Here is a 22,120-nt window from a genome sequence, read left to right as displayed (position 1 = left end):
ATTTTTTCCGGGTCGGGTTCAATACCATGTAGGAATAGCATATGTCCTACAAATTTAATTTCTTCTCGAAAAAATTCAACTTTTTTAAAATTTGTAGTTATATTTTCGTTTGAAATTCTTTCAAAAAGGATCCTGAGGTGGTTCAAGTGTTCAGGAAATGTTTTAGACACACATAAATAATCATCTACAAAATCGATTATAAGATCTCGTATACCATTGAGTAAAAAATCAGATGCTCTAGTTAAAGTGGCGCTACTTATTTTCAAACCGAAAGGCACAACCTTGAAATGGTACGTTCGTTTTTTATGCAAAAATGCCGTGTATTTCCGTGATTCTTTGTGCAACGGGATCCGCCAAAAGCTTGTTGTTGGATCAACGCTTGTCATTACCCCAATATTACTACATTTCCTTAACACTTCGTCCATTTCCTCAGCTCCATCGTGATCACTTAATAGTCGTTCATTTAACTTTCGTGCATCAAGACATATTCGTACCAAACCGTCAGATTTTGAAACTATAGTAAGCGGGTTTACGTATACGCTACCTAAGTGTTCTATTATATTAAGTTTAAGCATTCTTTTAATCTCGTTATCGACCTTTTCTTTTAGCTTGGTGGATACAGGGTAAGGGTATAAAAAGTAAGGTTCATCATTAGTGACTTTTAATTTGTATGTGTATGATTTGAATTGTCCCGGTTCTTTACGAAAAATGTGTCTATATTGTTTTATTAAGCATTCATGTTGGTTCTTATGTGTATTATTAATGTTTTTTAGCTTTTGTAATTTCTCAGATATCTCGTTGTCAGATATTTGTAAATTTGTAACCAGAACCTCATAATTGGAATTACTAAGCTCTGATTCGTTTTGAATAAATTCTATTGTGTCTAGTTCTTTTATATATGTTTTAAATTGTATTACTTTATGTTTGTGTTCGTAAGGAAAAATAATTTCGTCTTTGTCTAAGTGGATTTCTACTTTATTTTTCTTTAAAAAATCAATTCCTAGTATGCAACCACGAATCAGTCTTGGTATTATAAGAAAATCAATTTCCAAATGAATATTTTTTATTTTTACTTCTGCTCTGAACTGTTTTTTAACTTTAAGTGATTTTTCACCGATAAAACCGCAAGCTTGGAATCCAATTACCAGAAGGGTAGGGAAAATTTTCCATGCATCGTTATATTTTTCATAAATGTCTTCGGATATACATGTGAGTTTACTCCCGGTATCTATTAAGGCCTCTAGTCCAACGCCTTTTATCTCAATATTGATTTCCGGGCATATAAAAGCTTTATTGGTTAACCGATTTTCGCTGTGTGGTTCTTCTAGCAGTGTCTGCCTTAAATCTACGAATACTGTATGTGTTTCCGGTTTGACTACTGAACAATTTTTTATTTGATTTTAATGGCAAATTGAGTAGGAATGGCATGCATTTGTAACAATATTAGACTTATTCTTATCAGTCACTTTTTTTTCAAGCTGGTTATCAAATGGAACCAAAACTGTACATGTACGGGGTATTACACATTCTTGAGCCTTGTAAGTAGATTCCCTTGATTATTGTTAATTTTCGACATTATTTTTAAATTTTTCTTTCCATATGGTAGCGTGGTAGTATGTAAGGTGTTTGTATTATTTTTTTGTTCGGGCTTGGATTCCTAACTTTTTAATATACTTGTCTTTGTAATGCCCCCTCTGATAGTTGTGTCCCATGAAGTATAGGTTTGATAATCTTTAGGGGTCTGGGATACAACGTCTATTCGTTTTCCTGATTTGGGATCTCTTTAATTATATTTATTTGAGTTCCCTGGGTCCCTCGATTGTATGAGCTACTTTGTGGTCTTTCTACGTATGGTCGATTGGAACTATTATTGTTGTTGTTGGTTTGTTGGCCTGAGTTCGTATTTCGGTTTATGGTGGTGTTACTTGTATTGTTACCGCGGTCACGCCAATTGCTATTGGGTGGGTTTGGTGTTGAGGCTCGGAAGTTGCTATGATTCCGCGTAGGGCTTGAGTTTATTTGTCTCCCGGAATCTATGTATGAATTTTCTCGAATCGTTATCGAGCTATTTAATGCGCCTACTGCATCCATAGAATCTAAGAGTCTTATGAGATCGTCAATTTTGTTTATTTCCCGAAGAATTATAGACTGTTGTATGACTTCGTCAAAATGATTTGCGAATTTCTCAACGGCCTCCGCTTTAGTGAGTGGTGCTGATAACTTTTTCACGTAACTATACAAATTTAACACGTATTCACTACGGCTCATATTATTTGTGGCTTCGTATGCATTTCATTCGAGCGCTCGATGAATTGTAGCTTGTACCGTTGCGTTCCAATATTTATTTAAAAATAAAGTTTCAAAATCATTCATGGAATTTATTCTTTCTTTGGTGTGCTCAAACCAATCAAGTGCCGGGCCTTTTAATGCTTGAGATAATACTAATTAAATCGAGTCGGTTTCTATGGAAGTTATTTCAAGGTAAGTTTTTAAGGCTTTAAGGAATTTCATTGGTCGATCACTTGCAGCTGCACTAAAAGTGGGTAAATCTACTTTCAATTGGAAGGCTCCTCTGCCTTGTACGTTATTTTTAGTTTTCAGGTGATGATCGATTCCACGTCTTATTTGTGTTAGGCGATAGCTTCGTATATGCGATCATCTTCCTGTTCTAAATTGACTGTGGCTTGTGTTTGTGCCGTGACTGTTTGATTGAGTTTTTGAAATGTTTGTGTTGTTTTCCCTATGTTTAGTGCAAGTTGATCGAATTGTTTATTTAAGTTGTCGAGTATTTCTGATTGTCTAATAAGTTCTGCCTGACGTTGTGCGTTTTTAGTACGTATTTGATTTTGTGTTTGTGTGAGTCGTTCTATATGGGTCTCCAGTGCATCGTACGTATGTGTAAGTCACATCGATTGTTCTTTCAGTGTGTTCGTTTGTGTAATGACTTTATTTACTTTGTCGATAATTTGTTCCAAATTATTCTTGGGGTTGAGAGGTAGGATTTCAGCCATTAGCTGCTTTTGGACCCCTATGACCTCGAAAATATTTCTATCATTTCCACCAACTGTATTTGACTGAGGTGACTCCTCTAATGGGAAAATTCCACTTAAATTATCTTCGTTTTCCCCGTGAATCTGAGCCGTTACTTGTTGTGTTTCTTCATTATTGCCCCCTCATCGTGTTTTAACCATTTTTAAGGGGAACAAATAATACAAAACGTTTAATAAAATTTAATAATGTGTTTATTTATAATATAAAACAAACTAAAGTGGTACTAAACTTTTCTGTGACTTTATGATCACTTTTCAAATTTTCTACCGATTCAAATTCGTTTGGAAAATCCCGTAGTGCTCGATAATTCGGGAGTTTTTTATAAATATGTGTAATTTCTAAATCAAAGAAGATAAAGTATCTGTTAAATTTACAATCAAATGAATAAAATTTGTTGAGTTAGTTGGTTATTTAGGTAAGGTCTTTTTGTCGGACTAATTTTAATTTATTTATTTTTCTGTTAATAGTATCAATGACTGGCTCTAGGGAATATATGTATGTGATTTGTGCTTCAAGTTCTAGTAGTTGTTGTTTTTGTGTAGCGTTTTCTCTTTCGAGCTTCTCAATTCGTCGCACTATTGCCTGATAATGGAGCCCAGGGTACGCAGTTGGCTTATTATTCACCTTGAATTTTGGCATCTACAACATATTGCGGGGTAAACTCACATAAATTTTTTGCACCCATTTAAACACTCTCTCTTACGATAGCGAGTCCCACCAAGGGTACCATTTACGACTTCCCTTTCTTTAAGTATAACCCCGGTTAATTGGTGGTGGTAACAATCGGCTAAAAATATTATCTGTACCGAGGGAACTCTAAGATTAGGAACAAACACAAAAACAATGATAGTGTTTATATGTCGGAGAGCGGGTTCGTTGCCCTGTGTAAAAGAGCAAAATTGCTCAGATTGCCGATTATATACACTATTTAAAATAATTATTATCAAGTTTCAAAATTTATCTGTTGAATAATCAATTAATTCCTGCAGCATATACAGCAATTGTTTATTGATTATTACTTCATTTAACTCTCCTGAATATTACCTTAATTTAATTAATTTAATAATTTAATATCTTTTTTAACTTATTCAATATTTTTCTAATCTAATATTTTTTTTAATTTATTCCTGCCCCTTTTTGGGGTACAGATAATATTCTCAGTTTATATAAACGATTTGGAATCTTAACAGCTATTTTTCTAGTTTTTATCTTAAACTATAAAAGAAACTCACAATCTTACGTGGAGAGGAAGGTTTGCTTAAATAAGTACAATCAATTTATTTTTAATCATCTGATGTTTATTCAATCATATGATTCTAAGAAAATTAAATCTTCAGTTTTTACATGTATTAATTATATTAGAGTAATTGCAATTATTTAAGTAAATAATAAAAAAAAAAATATATAATATACTCGATAGTTGAGAATTTACTTAAAATTTATCTGCCTTTTTAGTAGAAAAGTTTTATATAACTGACAATTTGAATTTTCCCTCCTGAATATCTCTGCTTAAACACGTTAGGTTAGACTAATACGAATTTTGATTACAACCACGGAAGGTTAATGTCAGGTAACTACCTATCCTACCAAGTCACGTGAGGTTAGGTCGTTCTCAGGGCCCTTGGGTGTCTTGAGCACTGCTCAAGTCGTCGACCCAGGAACTTCGCCTAAGAACGTAGTTGCTAACCCTAGGGCCTTGACTACTTGGGGATGCGTCGTCTCCACGCTTAAAGCGGTCGAGCACCGAAATTCCAAGTAGAAACCAGTTAGTGGAAATGTTACCTGTTGGTGGTGTACAACTTACTTTTCAGCTATCGGCCTTCGTACTTCGTCTCTTTCTCACTCTTTGTGCTCGTCGCGATAATGTACCGGTGCACGGGAAAGTTCCAGGTCTGGGTAAGCAATGGATTTACCGCGTTCCAGGCTCGCTGGAAGAGGACTTTCTTTTCATTGCGCACTGGTGTCTTTTATGCTAACGTTATTTTCTTTTGAGTAGCAGGTTTTCCCTTCTTTGGGTGAACGCGCTCTAGCGTTTTCTTAACGTACTAGACGCACATACCCCGCGCACGGCGTTTAAATTTGAATTTTCAAATAGGAATTTTTTATAAAATGACATATATGTATGTATAAAAAAAATGTGTACTATTGAATTGTCTATTAGACGGTTTTTTTATTACAAGAAAATATAATAAATAGAAGAATACAAATATAAATGTAAAGCGTGTATGATAAATTCTAGGTGATAGAAGTGCCCCCTTGCAGTGTCCTTGGCTGCCAGAAAACTTTCTCACTTCGAACGCAATCAGGAAGGGCATACACGTGGCTTTGCTTTACATGAATCTGATGTAGTAGCAACAGCATGCACTAAAAAGTATTTTACTTTAAATAAACGTTAAATCCAATATTGTTAAAATTTACTAAATATAGTGCTCACTCGCAGGTGAGCTTCTTTGATATGGTCAAGAGAAGAAAAAAAAGAGATTAACAGCGTTAGTTAAACATGCACTCGTGAAGAAGGATAAGAGAGGGCTCAGTTTCACTAGCCACAATTCAAGTAATATTATGAGTACTACATGAGTGCGTACGCCACTTCTCTTCTCTCTCCCCTTCCTGATTCTTGGCCATTTACGAAAGCTAAGGATCGTGGAGTCTACATAAGAATGTCGTGCAAGCAAGGAGCTAGTCCATCTCTAACCATACACCTGATATATGCTGACTGATATAAATTGGCTGTACATTATTTAGTATTTTGTGATGTAGCTGCAGACTTGCTCGTTACAACTAAGAAACGTACCGTGACTAGCCATAATATTATCGTTAGCTCTGAGACAATAAAGAGTAATTGAATTGCTCTTTGAGTATTTTTCTCAGTAGTCTGACGTGGAAAAGGCTGTGATACTCCAATCCGATTCAACATATTCTATTAAGCCCCACATAATGTTGTCATCTTAAAAGCAACGGCGTAATAGCTTTTTGATAGTCAGAAGAAAATTAAATTTTAAAGAATTAAATGTTTTTTTGTAAAAATACAATACAAAAATTAAAGTTTTAATTATATTGTTGAAAATAATTTACGGAATTGAGATTTTAAACTTTTTTCGGATAATAATGTCTGCAGGAGTTATGACTCATTACAACATAATAATTTCAGAATTAAGGAAAAACTAAAAAAAATTATTATAATTCAAGAAAACAAAGATTAAAAATTTAAATTATCGATCGCTTTGTTTTCCTACGATATTAGCACTAAATAATGCAAAAGAGAGATAACTATTGTAGTATCGAAAAAAATATTAAAAATCATGATCGATTAGCTGTGTTGGTTAAATTGATCACTGCAGAGACTTTGAGAAGGTAATAGTACATTACGTCACGAGGCAGGGAAGTAGTACATTCCTGTCTGTGTGTTTATTGCCAAATACGCAGTATATACCATATCTTGGCAAATACGTGGACGGTGATGTGCTATTTTCCTACCAAGTGACGTATACGATTTTTCTTCTTATCCGGTGGGAAGTTCGCGAGCCAAAAATAGTTATTTGTTGGTTAATTTAATATAAAATCAACACACAGTCGTTCCGTCATTCAATGTGAACGCTCATGCGTTTGTTGATCTAGTGACTCTAGGAAAATAAGGAGCAAGCGAGATAGAAAACGATATATAACGACTGCGGTACTGTATGCAGCAGCCACGCTCGTAGAAGTCGTTCCATTACGTATAAAATTCAATTACACACAAAATTTGTATTAAAATCTGTTATACTGGCTCTATGGGAATCATATAAGTGTGTTATACTCCTGTGATGGCTGTTTTTTTCCATAAAAATTTAGTTCGAAATAATTTAATTATAAACTTTATTCATAAGTATTGAGGTTATGATCCGAGTGTTTCGGTCTTCGTCAGCTAAGTGTAGTACATTGTCGACTATAGCTGTTGTTACCGTCCGAGGTATTATTTTAATAATTATTATATATTAAAATAACTATTTTTCTTTAAATTCGATCGTTTAATATAAATTTGAATTTTGAAATATCGCGCGCAGCTCCGACTTCAAACTTTGCACTTAATAGTACAGTCTACCGCTCGCCAGGTGGCAACTACTGGTCTTTAGTGAACGTCACAAGTAAAAAGGCAACGTAAAGTATATAAGAAGGACTGCGTGACGACCTTCGACATCGCCCCAGATCATGCATATACGTGCAATGCATGAATCACTCACTTGGTATAATTGAAGTATATAAAGCAGTGGTAGTAGTAAAGTACATATTCAATAAAAATCACTGTACACTAAACCACTCTATTACTTTCTTTAAACCTCACCATACGCCCCTCCTATCTCTCTCTCACGCCTCACAAGTATATATAAATTACCTATGGTCCAAGACCCAGAAATCTCTCAACATCGGGACGATCTTCAAGGTAACATCGAAAACCCCAGCAAGGTCAACTAGGTCGTAAAAAAATTACGGCTCTGACATTACCCTCCTTCAACGCTCTTAACTTTGACGAAGCCAGCGTACTCACTGCTCCTACGACGTCAAGGCGATACCACCTTCATCGTTCGTCCACGAAGGGACGACTTGGCTCTCCCAAAGTGACAGCAGTTACGTTTAACTACACCCCCCTTGTTCAAAGTCGCCCACCCCCAAAGGCCACTTTTAACACTGTATATGTGTGAGTAGTTGACGACTGACATAAGAAAGTAACTAGGAGAGAGCTGCGCAGTAGGTTAGTGTGCAACAAAAAACTTTCCGTCCTTGTGAGGAATGTACAACTTCCCAGCCTGAAATCAGGACGGGAATGCAAACTTCCCATCAGGGTCTGATGAAAAAATATTATTCTACGCTTACAACAATTAAATTTTTATCTTTTACATTGCCAATATTTTTCAGAGAAAAATTTGCTGTGGTTATATTCCAGAATATTGTTGTTTTAATTTAGTTATAAAAACAATATTAATCAAAAATAGGTTGACTTAACATAGCGTCTTTTCATGACTCGAAGCCTGTTTGTTAAAACTTCATTTTAACTGTATTAATGGAGCTAAATCTTTTTTGATATTAAGAACAGCTGACAGAAAACTTTGAAGTGTATTTAAAGCTGCTGCTACTACTGTAAGTTTAGTGAAACATGATTCCGAAATTCATAACATATTTAAAGAAGGATGTAATGTTATGCTGTCATGCTAATTAAAAACGTTTTTTGCGTAGTTTTTAATGTCTGAATAAATTTGAGGCAAAAACATCTAAGAAAAATTTTGGCCACTTTTTATCAAAGCTTTAAAAAAAGAAGAAGAAGACAATTTCTATTAACAGTTCAATTGAACTTTTAAATTTTACGAAAACCCTAAGAAATTTTCATAGAAGCCTTAAGAATATTTAAAAGAACATTCTGTGAAAAAGAATATTCATTTTAGTAATAAATTAATAGGAGAAGACTTTAGACAAATTCTTGCATCTTTAATAAATAGTCGTAATGGCACAGTTATACAAGAAAGTATAAAATAAGTATTAAATCATTATATCATTCGTCATACTTTGGTATTCTCAAACATAATATCAATACTCATTTAATTGACAGAATATTTTTACAATCATTATAAGGTATTGGAGAAGGAAAAATTGAAATAATGTGAGTGCCAAATGAATGGAAAATAACCGTTGCGTGTATCAATTTTTTCCGTAAAAGTATTAACTTTATAATAAATAACGTTATACTTACTTCTTGAAACGAGTATAGTTAATTTTTGAGTAATAAAGTTATAAATTATGTAAAAGAAGACATAAAAACATGTTACCACATAGACCATGCTACTTATAAAAGTGTCAACAAATCAGGTAGTGATATTTATATGAAGTTCTAATTGAATTTCTAAACAATCTTTGTAAAGACTTATCTTCGCATGAGCTTAATTTAAAAATTACAATATTTGTTATGTTAATACGAAGTATCACGATGAATGAACTTACCAAGAGTTTGATATTAACAAAACCAGCGCGCTATTATACTTTCTCAAAGGTGGTGCCAAAATATGTTTGCAATAAATTATACAGATCAAATGATTATTAGGATAGTGATAGAACGTGCTGAAGAGGGCTTGAACAAATATTAGAGCGTTGCTTAGACACTCTGCTTCAAAAATGTGAGGGGGCTGGGGTAAGTTTCCTAAAAAGTGTAAGAAAATCTTAGAATGGGGGTGCAAAGAGTTGTTTTACTAAAGATGATATGATAACACATAATTTTACTTCATTTAGAGATACATCTGAAGAGTGGCTGAAGAGAATTTTTTTAAATTGTGAGAGAGGCTTGTTGGATTGTTCTATTATTGGGTTAAATAATTGTGGTAGGTGGCTGACACGGGATAGTAGAGAGGTTTGAGAAAACATCCTAGACAGTATGCATATATTTGTATACTTCTCGCAATCAATAAGCTGATCGCATCCAATGTCAAAAGACCGCTGATGAGCTGAGGTATATATAGGTATATAGGTACTCAAAAGCCCCTGCAGTAGAAAGGGTTGGCAGCTTTTTGGACTCTAAAGTTAAAAGGCTAAACAGTCCTATCTCTTTTTTTATACTGGTATACGAGTATTTGGAGGCCTATTTTTCGTTAACATTAAAATTTTGTGTACCATTAGTGTGACGCAGACAGTTAAAAGCACATCAGAATAACAAATAACCTAACCTTAAGTTATAGCTTAATTGTGAGGATAAATGAACTTACGTTGTTGTTTGGATCTTCAGAGAAATTGAGAAGGAATGAAGTAAGTTGACGATTCAGAATTGGTCTTCTATGTTTTTGTATCATACTATAGTGCTAAATGATAGTTAATTTTGTCTTCATAGAGGGAAAGATTATATTAAAGATATAACTTAATAAGTTAAGTTGTTCTTTTATTAATTATTTTGTACAATATCTATTTAGATTTATCTTAGTCTTAAGAATTTAATTTATAAAGCTTTAACATGAAACTGAGCAAATTTTTATAAAATTTGATAAGCTGGTTTAATGGAAACGTAAGTGAAAAGTGCAGAAGATAAGAAGAAGAACCCTCCGTAAAGAATGAACAGACTTATGGTTATACGATCCATACAATGATTCTAGCATATCTTACAGGATGGCTCTATTCGTAAATGACTTTAGGATATAAGCTGTGAATGAAAATATCATCCACTATAAAAAATTTACCCAAATCGTTCGAATCACAAATGATGGTCTGAATGACAAAGTAACTGATTGATTTACACTTGTACAATCTCGGGACTTGCTTGCACATTACGTCACCCACTTCCCACATACTTATTTTTGCCCTCGTTGCTTTGTTGTGATATTCTAGATTTTCTGTTTAAGTGATATTTTTTAAATATTCCACGTGTCACTCTTTCTTTACTTGATTTTATCTAGATGAGCCACACCATCCTGAAAAAAATCTTGAAACGCTGTATTATTCCCATTAGAAAATTGAGTATCTCATTGACCTAAAAAAGAGAAAGCTCATAAGCAGGAGACATTATCAGGCTAATCTCTGAATAGCATTTTAAGGTACGTAATGAACCACGCGACTCACTAAAAATATGGAACTCAATGAGAAAGACATCACATTCTAAGGCTTAACTTAGTTTGAGACAACAGAAAACAGCATTTAAATCTCACTAACACCTCTTTTAAATTCAAAAACTATTGAGTTATCTCAGAAAACTTATATTTTTAACATCAGCAAGATATATGTAATTTATTGATCTATAGAGATGCATAAGAAAATTATTAAATGTTATTTTATTCGATAGAGTAGTTTTGAATTTAAAAACTCATACGCTTAGAAAATATGTAATAGAAGCAAGTTTTCACTTATACTTCCGGAAATGAGTAACTCAAAAATTTTTTAGTTTTTGTTTTTTTATTTAATTTTTTTTTCGCTACAGTTAGAGCAAAAAAGCTACTAGTGTACTCGATTATAAATCAATCCTTTTCATTGTTTTAAGATAGTTTGAGAAAATTCAAAAAAAAAAAATTTCAGAATATCTACCACGTTAACCCTATAATGATAAATATAAAATTTTTGTATGTTATTTCTTATATCAATACTAGAAATATAAATCTTATACTTTTTCGTTACGTAGGAAAGATATTAGTAAGGAAGTGCGTCGCGAGAAACACCAACACTTGCTATTTCGAAGACTTTTATTTAAAATACCGTTATCATAGGCAAAGTAGCGCACGTGTTGCCCTCGAAGGCTAGTCATGTACTCCCCTGAAAGACTCTCTCCTTGCTTGCTCTTTCGTCCAAAGCCGCAATGACGTTGTCCTCGACGACGCAGAATTTTTACTTTATATAGAATCTGTACTTGTTTGCACTTCTATGTGTGTGTGTGTGTGCTGTTCAGTGTTCTGTTGTATAAAAGTTAAATATTTTACACTTATTCTTCAAATGAGTTGTAGGGAACCGCTATTCTCTTTACAATAATATTTTTGCTTTTATAGTTATTCAGTTTCCTCTTATCGTGTGTCAAGTGTATAACAATATTGTTTGTGTATGCACTTTGCTTTGTATTACAATTATATACGAAATCGCTGCAAAATGGAAATTTGCTTAATACTACTGTACTACTTTACGTTAAGTGTTGTTTTACAATATAGTTTCCATTTTAACTCTCACATGCGCTTATTTACAAAAAAAAATTTTGTACAAATTTCTTATTATTAGTATTTAACTGAAAAAAAAAAATTCTTTCTGAGTCTCGTCCTACGGACTGCACCCCCTGATACAGTCGAGCAACTCCCGGCGCTCATCTTTTTTGCTTATTTCTATTATTGTTATTACTAATATTATTATTACTATTATTATTATCCTTATAATTATTTAAGTTATAGCTACAATCATCATGTAAGTTTTTTTTTTTTTTTTTTTAAACTTAAAACGAATCTCCCAAGATAACATATTTTATAAAAAGAAAGTTCTAGCTTAGTATTGTTTGACGGACTGCACCTTAAAATACAGTAGAGCGATTCTTGCCACTCATACTCGTTGTCTTAAGAATTTTAATTCTGTCATGGCCATCGGCGATTCTAGTATTCATCTCGAGGGTTGCAGTCAACTTTCTGCTCTAAGTTCTTCTGTTGGCGTGGTTTCAACTACTGCTAATTCTCGTGCTTCTTCTTAAGCTCTTTGTTTTCCTGTAAAAATTTGATTACATATTAGTAGTATGGCTCCCGATAGAAAAGGCACTTATACATAAGAAAAAGACACCGTATTTCAAATTTATTAACCTTATAATACATAAAACTGTTAGCTATTAGCTGCCAACCCTGGTTCCTGCCTACAAGCACGCGTTTTAGTCCGTGTACTAAATATTTGTACAGACGCTATGTATACCCTATCGATAGTTATCTATTTAAGTGAATTACCGTATGTCCTTTACCCTTTCTCTCATGTTTCCCCTTTATTTGGTCAGTGTTGAGCTGCAAGTGTAGCTCTCTCATTACTCATAAGGTATACTATAATTACCATACCTTCTAATTATCTTGCTTCCTTTTTTGTACAAATATTATTGCCTATTAATTACTTTTATTTATGTAAGTATTTTTTGTATGCTTCACAATTTTCTATCACAAATATATTTTTTTTTGTCATTACCTATCTAATATTGGCTCTACGTGCACGTATAAGTCAGTTATTGAGTATGTGAATGGTTGGTTATAATATTGTGCGCCCCATCTTGCCTGCGAAGTCATGTAACATATTTGAGAAGACTGTATAGTCAGATAGTTTGACGATCAGTTATCTTACATTTGACTTGTGCTTCGAAAGAGATGGGCTTGGAAGTATGAATTAAAAAAGAAACTATTTTACGGCAGTGCATTCCGCATTTACGTTTAGACCTGTGCCGTAGATTTTTCTAGTGTTTTTCATCCTTGCATTTACTGACACTATGTTTTTCTGCTACTCTTTCTCTTTCTTCTTTACCATAATGTGGCTTAGGACAGAAATTATATAGACATTCCTTGTTTGCTTTTACTCTCAATGCTGTAGACGTATTTGCTGATTTTGTTTGCTGCTTTTTCGTTGTTTCTCCGCTCAACAACAAAACTTCTATACTTTTTTTAGTTCTTTTGGTGTCGGGAGAAAGATCGATTTCTAAGGTGTTAGTGCCGTTGTCTGAGCTTCCTAAGCTAAGATTCGACGCTGCTAATGTGACAACATGATTTTTTGTGCCAGGAGAATCTATGTGTGCTGTTTTTATGGACGAAAATCTGCAGGAGCAGCCCACGTGCACTGTTGCACAATGTCGTTGTGTAAGTAGTGGCTTATGTGATTGCAAGCACCCTTACTTTTTTTTTTTTTTTTTAAGCCTACTGGTAGTTGGAGATCCCTATGCCTTCTTTCTCGTATCGACGCCACTGTTTAAATGAGGGTGGGCTGGTAAGGTGGTTTCGTTGTCCTGGAGGTGTTCCAGAATTCCACGAGGACTTTCCAGTGTCCCTCGACGGCCAAGTCCTAAGGGAACACTGCCACACACTGGGTGGGATCGATTATACCTCTTGATAGTTGGCCAGTGATCCGGGTGCGTTCTTATTAATTTTTCTTATAATAACGATTAAGTACTAGTGTATGTGGTTTTGAAAAATTATGCTTACTTTAAGGTGGACGGTCCGACGAATGGCCTGTTCGTTACCCTAAACGTGGCAGTTCATTCTATATCTCGAGATGATTATGTGTGTCGTTTCATGTGTTGTAATTATCAGCATATCATAATGGTAAAATAAGGATTATTTCTGATGTAGGATGACAGAAGGAAGAAAGAAGAGAATGTTTAATCTTTTATACTCGACGTGGGCTCGTAGGCCTCTTAAACAATGAATTATCTTTTTCTGCGATTGCTTTATTCATTTTTCATCATCCTTCCATGCTTTTTCCTATCTCACAATAATTGCTACAATGATTTTTTCTTTGAACAGTCATGAAGTCAATGGGATACTTGAAAAAAAAATTGTTGTTCATTCATACTCTTTTTTGTTTGCTGATTTCACATTAGTTTTTCTTTGTGTACTTCTCGCATAAGCTTATTTAAATTTACGAGTATATATCAGCCTATACGTATATATTTTACTTTTTCTTGTCTTTACCATCTATAATTTGTAGATTTGGCCTGTGAGTTAATTCTACACCTATTCAGTATGCCTACTCACGAGAGAGTTTGACACGCACCCCTCATTTGGTTTGTTTCTTTTTATTAACGTCATGTCAATTTCACTATTAATTAAAATTATTAATGCTTTATTTATGTATACCTTCCCATTATAGTTGTTTTATTTTGTGACTTTAAGAATCTCAGTCTAACATATATATGTAGTTCGTGGTGAGTCCGGGGGCCGTGAGAAAAATTTTTATTGTAAACCTAATTAATCCCTTTCTTTTGTCATATTTTTGCGCTGCGTCCTGGGGCCGCAAAAACGTTAAGTGCAGTTGAATATTTAAGTAGGTTCCTTCATGTGCCTCACCGTGTTGGCTTTCTCCAGTATCTACGTGGAATACTCTAATTTCGTCACCTCTCTGTAGTTTTACGTTTTTGTTGATATAATCAATACCTCTTATCTTAAATGGGCCCTCGTATTCTGAATCATGCTTACATTCCGATGGCTCTTTCAGCACGTAAACCATTTCTCATTTCAAGAAATACCTTATATTTAGTTTGCGATCACAGTAGTATTTCGATCGGTACTTCTCCTGAACTTGGTTTATTGCTGAAATAGATCTTATTTCCGTGAGAGTCTTAACTAGGTCTTTAAAACTTTCATTTAAAACTTAGCCCGTATGTGGCAGTTTGATACTGGATAGTATTCTTGCTCTTTGCCAAAAAACGAGTTCGTGTGGTGAGCATCCCATACTCTGATGGTCCGTTGTGTTGTATGAGTGCATGCACATCGGTTAATGTTCGTCCCAGTGATCATTTTGTTCTACGTAGGCCTTGATGTAATCCATGAGAGTATGATGCTTACGTTAGACGGTGCTGTTTGTTTTTAGGTGGAATGCTGTGCTGCCCATTTTGTTTATTTTAAAGAACCTTGCGAAATCGTTCATACTTTTGTTCATAAAATGAGTGCCTTGGTCCGATAATAAATGTTTCGGTGGCTCAAAATATGCTATAAACTTATCTGTTATCACTCTGACCGTTTCTTCAGCTGACACTCTTTTTACGAGTACGAGGACCATAAATCTTGTCAGCCAGTCTTGCATAGATATAGCAATTTTTCCGAATGGTGTGCTCGGTATACCGGTGATGAGCATGGCTTGTTACGTTTTAATTCAGACGATTTCTTTTGTTTAGCATGATAAGCATCCCAGAATGACTTGTTCCACATCTGGGCGCATGATTCTCCAGTTGTAGTCTTTGGTGATCCTGTTTTATGTCTAATTCATTTCTTTATGTTCACCTATTACTGCCTCGTGGTATTCTGTAATAATTATAAATCTTTGGTCTGTGTGAGATTACTAGGGTGTTCGAGCAGAGCACCGCTGATAATCTCATATCTTTAAATATTTCCTTAAAGGTATCGACAAAGTATCCTCACTGGGTTTGATTAGGGATCGCTAGGTCCCTAAAATCCCAATCGTTTTTTTAAATTTGCTACTATTAATTTTTTAAGTGCTTTAATACACTTCTTAAAGTTTGATTTAAGTGCGGTTTCTTCAAAATGCTGCTTTACATACTTGTGCATGATTTTTATTTTTCTTGCATTTATCATTTTAGTTTCTCCTATGCTTTTTTCTTCATTGTTCATGCGTACAAAATTAATGTATCCTATCTCATGCAGCATATCTATGACTTCTGTGTTGGATACCGCTTTTATTATCGTCATAAACACTAGGTTGTTTAAGTCCTTCAATGGGTGGCCCTCAATCCTATTCAGTTTTTGCAGTAGGGGTGGGTCTTCCCTTTCTTTTGGTATCCATGGTTGCCTTTCCATTAGGCATGTTCTGCACACTCTACATTTAAACATTGATGGTAATTGTATGATCGTGTTGGCTTTGTTTTCGCTTTCTGTTTCTTATAGCACGTTATTTAACTCGTTGGCTTGCTCTATTTCTTACTTAACTGTAGTTTCGTTGCTGTTGTCATTGCTGCTCATTTGCTGTTTATTTTTTCCTCGTTTTTTTGTATGAGCCCGTTATTTATCGGACCTTTCCTCTAACAAATCATATATGTTCAGCTATTCTTGTTTGTATGTTAAAAATTTCTTCACTTATTTTATGCTTCCATCCTGTCCTTGCATATCAGTTTCCTGTTCTTCTGTAATTAATTCATGATTTGTACTTGTAGTGTTATGTAATGATGTGTCACAATTATCTATCATTTCCTTTGACAGATTCGTTGTCAGTTGCGTCGCTGAAAAACGTGGTTTCTATCTATGCAAAGTGCCAAGTCGTCGTTTGCGTGCCTTTTTTAATTTTTTTTTCTCTATAATATTGCTGACGTGCTTGTCGTAGTTATCCCCTTTCAAAAACCTAGCTCTTTCTTAATGTAGCCTAATTTCCCGTCTGCTGTTCCCTATGAAATTAATTCTTCTTTCTTTGCAACATCTCGTGTTTCTAACTCGTTTTGACCCTGTAGTGCTTGCTGCGGTGACGAGTTTTTTTGTAAGGCTCCTCTGATTCAGAGTCCACACCACCGTTTTCTTGACATTCTGTACTTATATATGAATCTTTTTCAATATTCTCACCACAATATTGTTTCTTTTTCTGTATTACTGAGTTCGAGTTTTCTGAGTCGGTACAATTGAGTTTTATTTTCTCCAGCTTACCTTGAATTCTCTTCCTAAGAGTTGCCCGTATTTTAAATATGCGTGCAGGAGGTCCGTCGCTATAAGCCAGTTTTTCATTCTCTTCTTTGTCCACCAGCTAATATAGCACTTGGCGTGGCCATTCGGGATTTACTTCCCTCTCTTGTAGTACTGGATTTCGTAAAAATGCGTCAGGTGGTCTGTTGTTTACGCCCAGATGGTACATAACTTCGAACTCGTACCTTCTTAGTTCCGCTTGAAGTCTGTTAAAACGAATGTCAGGTTTTTTTGATTAATGAAAGTGCTTAAGCGTTTCGTGGTCTGTAACCACCATGAACTTGCGTCCGTATAAATATGTTCTAAATTTCTCTTTTGGAAATACAATCGCCAAGAATTCCTTGTCGTATGTCGGGTAGCGGAGTTCGCTCCCTTCAAGGCAGCGAGACGTGTACTCGCATGATATATCTTTTCTGATCTCTCCCTGACTAAGAATCGCTCCGATCGCGTAATCTGATGCGGCCGTCGTGACGATAAAGAGTTTTTTCAAATCTGGGTCGATGAATATAAGTCCACTACACAGTGTATCCACGAGAGTTTTTAATGCCTGCTCCTCTTGGTCACCCCATTTAAATGCAGTGCCCGCCTTTAAGAGTCTTGACAGTGGTTGGGCGATTTGAGCATAATTTTTGACAAATCGCTTGTAGTACCCTACGAATCCTAAAAATTTTTTTACTTTCTTTACGTTTGTCAGTCAAGGATGATTTCTAGCCACTTTAAGTTTCTTTGGGTCAGTCATTATTTGTCCCTTGCCCACAATGTGACCAAACACTTTCCCTTCTTTTTTTAAGAATTGACACTTTTTAGGTTCAATCGTAAGATTTGCTGCTGCCAGCCGTTTTAATAGTTTCGTAAATCGTCTCTTATGTTCCTTAAGGTCAGGGCCAAAGACCGCTATGTCATCAATATACACTTCTATTTCGTGGCTTTGTAATCCTATGAGTGCTAGTGTAAAAGCCGTTAAAAATGTGTTTGGCGAGTACTTGAATCCCATTGCATTCTCTTGTATTGATAGTGCCCGTATGAGCCTGAAAAAGCTGTCTTATTTGCATCGTCTATATGTATTTCTACTGGAAAAAATCCCGATTTGAGATTCACTACTGTGATGTACCGTGCTGACGCGAAGTTCTTTTAAACATCACTCTGAAACGGTAGCGGGTAACATGAGCCTACCGTAACTTCGTTTAGTAGTCGAAAATCTGTCATTTCTCTAACCCTTTTTATGTTGTTTAGCCCCAGTTGTTTTGCCACTATCCAAGTATTTAAGCTATATATATATATATATATATATATAGGTGTAAGGTTATTTTATCCTTCGTTTAAGCATTTTCTTTATTTCAATATTCATTTGATCTCTTACTGCTGGAGAATATCTAAATCTTTTTACCACAATAGGTTTATCTGACGTCGTTATGATTCGGTGCTTTATCAGGTGTGTTGCCTTAAGAGGCTCACCGTTGAGGTCAAATACATAAGGGTTTAAGTCGAATAAATTTCTCACATTTTTTTTTTCTTCATGGTTGCAACCAGCTGTGTCTACGATTTGCATTATCTTATCTTCCCGTTTTCATTTCTCTTACTCTTCTTTATCTTTTGTAAAATTTTTTGTTTTTAACTTATCATCAGCTATTTCTTCATTAAATAACCTCATTACTGCGTCCACCAAGCTTTCGACGTTATCCCATACAAGGTGTTCTGAGTGCTTCCGACAAATTTTTTGGTAATCTAGCAGCTCTACTTCCAGAACATGCCCGCATTTTATCTCATTACTTTTATTAATGCATTCTGCGACTCTATTTCCGTTGATATTTCTGGCTATAAAGTTTTTAAATAATATTCCTTTTTTTATTCCTGGTATCTAGCTTTTTTCTGCATTATTTCCACTCTTTCTCACTCGCCCATAAATAATTTGTGTTGATCTTGCAGGTATTTTAAGATACTCTGGCCTTAACAGTGGTATCTCTACGCCATTTATTTAAATCATATTCTCGGCAGCGCTTATCTGGCCCTGGTACCAGTTGAAAGAATCCCGCCCTATGACTCCTTCCGCATCGATTGCTAAGTCATGGGGGACTACATGTAATGTGCAGTCCAAACCTAGCAACCGGGACTATAATGTGCCCAATTTTTTGCGTGCTCCTTGAGTCACGCCAATTATAGCTACTTGATACCTACTGTCTATAAGTATGTCTGTGCTTAGGAAATTTACCTTTTTGGTTAAAATCTTTGTGCCTGTATCCGCATTAAAAGTCGCCTTTCTATTCTTTAACTGTGGTCCCCCTGATTGGACCGATGGTGGCGTGTGCCCTGTTCTCGCAAGTTTTATTGTTATTTCGGGAAGCTGCTCTATTTCTTCGTCACACTCTGAAAGCTTGGGATCATCATTCTTTACATATGTGTCTGGCGCCTTTATCCAATTACTTCTTATGTGGGCCCTCCTGTCTCTCCTCATGCGTCTGTTTATATAATAATCTTATTTAAAATGTATTTATGTGCTCTTCAATAAGGCAACTAATCAGAATACAATTTGAAAGACAATTTCCCTTCAGCACTGACTGCTTGCCTTCTTACAAATCCTTGTGATTATCTGCAATTGTAGAAGATTACAGCTGCTTGTAGAATATGACCGGAACTGTCGTCTTTTGTCGGATACTTGGCCTCTTGATTTTTGGTTGTTGTATCCTCGTGGCACTGCAATATGTGTGCTTTTCTGGCTCGCTAAAATGCGTCAAATAATATTTTAAAAAAATTCAAACTCTTACCACACCCCACACTTAGAACCAAAGCTGTTACAAATGGAAGATATTAGTAAGGAGGTGCATCGAGAGAACAACCAACACTTGTTATTTCGAAGACTTTTATTAAAGCCGTAATCATGGGTAAAGTAGAGCGTGTGTTTGCCTCGAAGGCTAGTCGTGTTCTTTCCTGAAAGACTCTCTCCCTGCTTGCTCTATCCCTGTCTTGGCCCTAAGGCCCCTTGTTACGAAATCTAAGGAGAGAAAGCGTAGAGTCTTACCTATACTATCGTGCGTTACGCTTACTTATTATCTACTCTGATTGAAATAAATAATTTAAACAAGTCAGTGCACTGCCAGGATTAAACTTAAGTACTTATTTTATATGCTAAAAAACAAAAAATTGTCTATAATGCAATAGTAGCTACATTATGAAAAATATTAAAAAGAATTTTGTTAAAATGTAACCTAAGAAATATTATTAAGTATTAATATGACAGACATTATTAGAAAAACATAAAGTTAAAAAGTAAAAATTAACGGGGTGTTATTTGAGTCCCACGACTTTTTGCAATCACATATTACGTTATATGGAAATCTGGGTTTCTTTGTGCACTAGTCTTACCACTTAATCCGCACCTGTTTGTGAGATATTAAGTGATCGTAATTAGACTGGAGACAAGATTTTATATAGTTTTAAGTTGAATTCTTAGTGTCTGTCAGTACTTTACAAGACTTTAAAATTATCATGCTAGTATGCATCTTATAAAATATGAGTGTAAGAATAAACATTGTACAAAATATAAATGTAATGATTGTGCTAAATGTGATTTCTGTCGAATTAACTATGTATGAACATTATTGATGTAAATGTTTCCAACACTTATAAAAAATTTTTTTTCAGAGAAGACTGTCTCCAACGAAATTTACGCTTTCACCTGATCATAAATACTTACTTTTGACTCAAAATGTCAAAAAACTGTTTAGATATTCATTTTTAGCACAATATACTGTGTACGATCTTAACACAAGGTAAGGTTTATAAAATAATTTTTAAACTTTTCAAGGAATTTTATTACGCTCTTTGGAATGGAAGTATGCTATTATTATACTATAAATTCAGAATTTTTAAATTTTTATTCTGAGGTATATTGCTGTAGTATTGGCAAGCAAATCGAGTCAAAGCTCTTTAGTCAGTACTTATTTATATTGTTAGCTAGAGCCACTTTCCATTTAACAGACCTAAAGAGACCATGTTATATTCTAGACTTTTATTTCTTTCACTTTTGATACAAACTTAACACATAATTTTTCATTTAAACTTTTATAGGCTTGAGAGTAAGCCAACAATTTTTTATTTTTTGCCTATCAAAAATATGTAATAAAAATATATTTAAAAATAAACAGAATAATATTTTTTACTGGATTTCAATATGCAACCGCATACATATGATCTGAGCACTGTACTTAGTTAGTCACGAACGGTCATCAAACAGTGGTAACCTCTTACTTACTCTTATATTGTGGTTTTTTACTTATTTTTAATTTTAATGTTCAATTCCTCTTTATCAATTAGTTTGTACCTTAATATTTTATTTAAAGAATAAATTTTCTAACTATCTACCTTATTAAATAGTTTCTCTCTAGAACTTTAAAATGACACTTTTTAGTAACAGTTTTTGTCAGTTAATAACTTTTATTTAACTGTTCTTTCTCGTAACATGATAATTAAAAAAAATTAAAAATTATAGTTTAAGTTTTGTAGCTAACAAAAACTTTTTCAAGCAAATTTTACATTATTTTTATCTGTAGCTCATTATTTGGTAATTCCAACAAGGTTGTTCCCGACAGAGTTGGCTAATTATAAACAACGAATTACAAGTTTTTCCTCTCCTTCTCTTTAATAAAAAAGCGTTAAGTTTCTTTTGTGAAAGAAGGTTCGAATGTCTCACGCATAGCGGTCGTTGATACGAATGTTGTGTCGATGTTTGCATGCCTGACGATAGAAGAATAGGTGTCGTTCAGGGCCAATTTGTCACTACAGAAGCATTCTGTCGGTGAAATTACGGGACGAGAAGGGTAAGGGTGGAGAGGAGGTTCCTTTCCCTCTTGTGGACGGTCATCACGAGACATTCGAACATAGCGTTATTGTTTTATTCTTTAGTAGTTTGTTGCCATGGCAAATTTTTTTGTAGTTCAAAACGAAGGATAGAGAAAATGTCATTCTCGAAAGAGACTTTCTGTGAACAACATTGCATAACCCTTATTTCTTTAAAGAATAAAAGTTCCCTTTTTAAAACAGTGTGATTATTTTCTGCGCGTAGTAGCTAGTGCAGCTACATTTTGGTGGAGGTGCCGGGCATTTTTTTGTTTCAATCCCAATTTTACGCGAGAAAAAAGAAAAAGGGGGAACGATGTCAAAGAGAGGAGGCGAGGAGCGGCTTGGTGTCCCAACAGAGAAACGTGCGAGGACGTCAAGGGTCCTTGAGTCATCGT

At 34.7% G+C, this 22,120-nt stretch overlaps 1 protein-coding gene across 1 annotated transcript in view; it reads left to right on the top strand.

The window, feature by feature from the left end:
* The window catches only part of Dpp10 (Dipeptidyl peptidase 10), a 1,604,019-nt gene that overhangs the window by 226,569 nt on the left and 1,355,330 nt on the right, over positions 1-22,120 (top strand). The window contains exon 4 of the mRNA XM_089594726.1: positions 20,529-20,656. Coding sequence (XP_089450852.1) covers positions 20,529-20,656 — 128 coding nt within the window. The remainder of the gene's footprint in view (positions 1-20,528; positions 20,657-22,120) is intronic.

This window comes from Copidosoma floridanum, unplaced genomic scaffold (genome assembly GCF_036245765.1).
Source record: "Copidosoma floridanum isolate Cflo_tuat_1 unplaced genomic scaffold, Cflo_Japanese_pri ptg000021l, whole genome shotgun sequence".
Classification (NCBI taxonomy): Eukaryota; Metazoa; Arthropoda; class Insecta; order Hymenoptera; family Encyrtidae; genus Copidosoma; species Copidosoma floridanum.
Note: the sequence above shows the minus strand (reverse complement) of the source record. Positions and strands in the feature narration are given on the sequence as shown.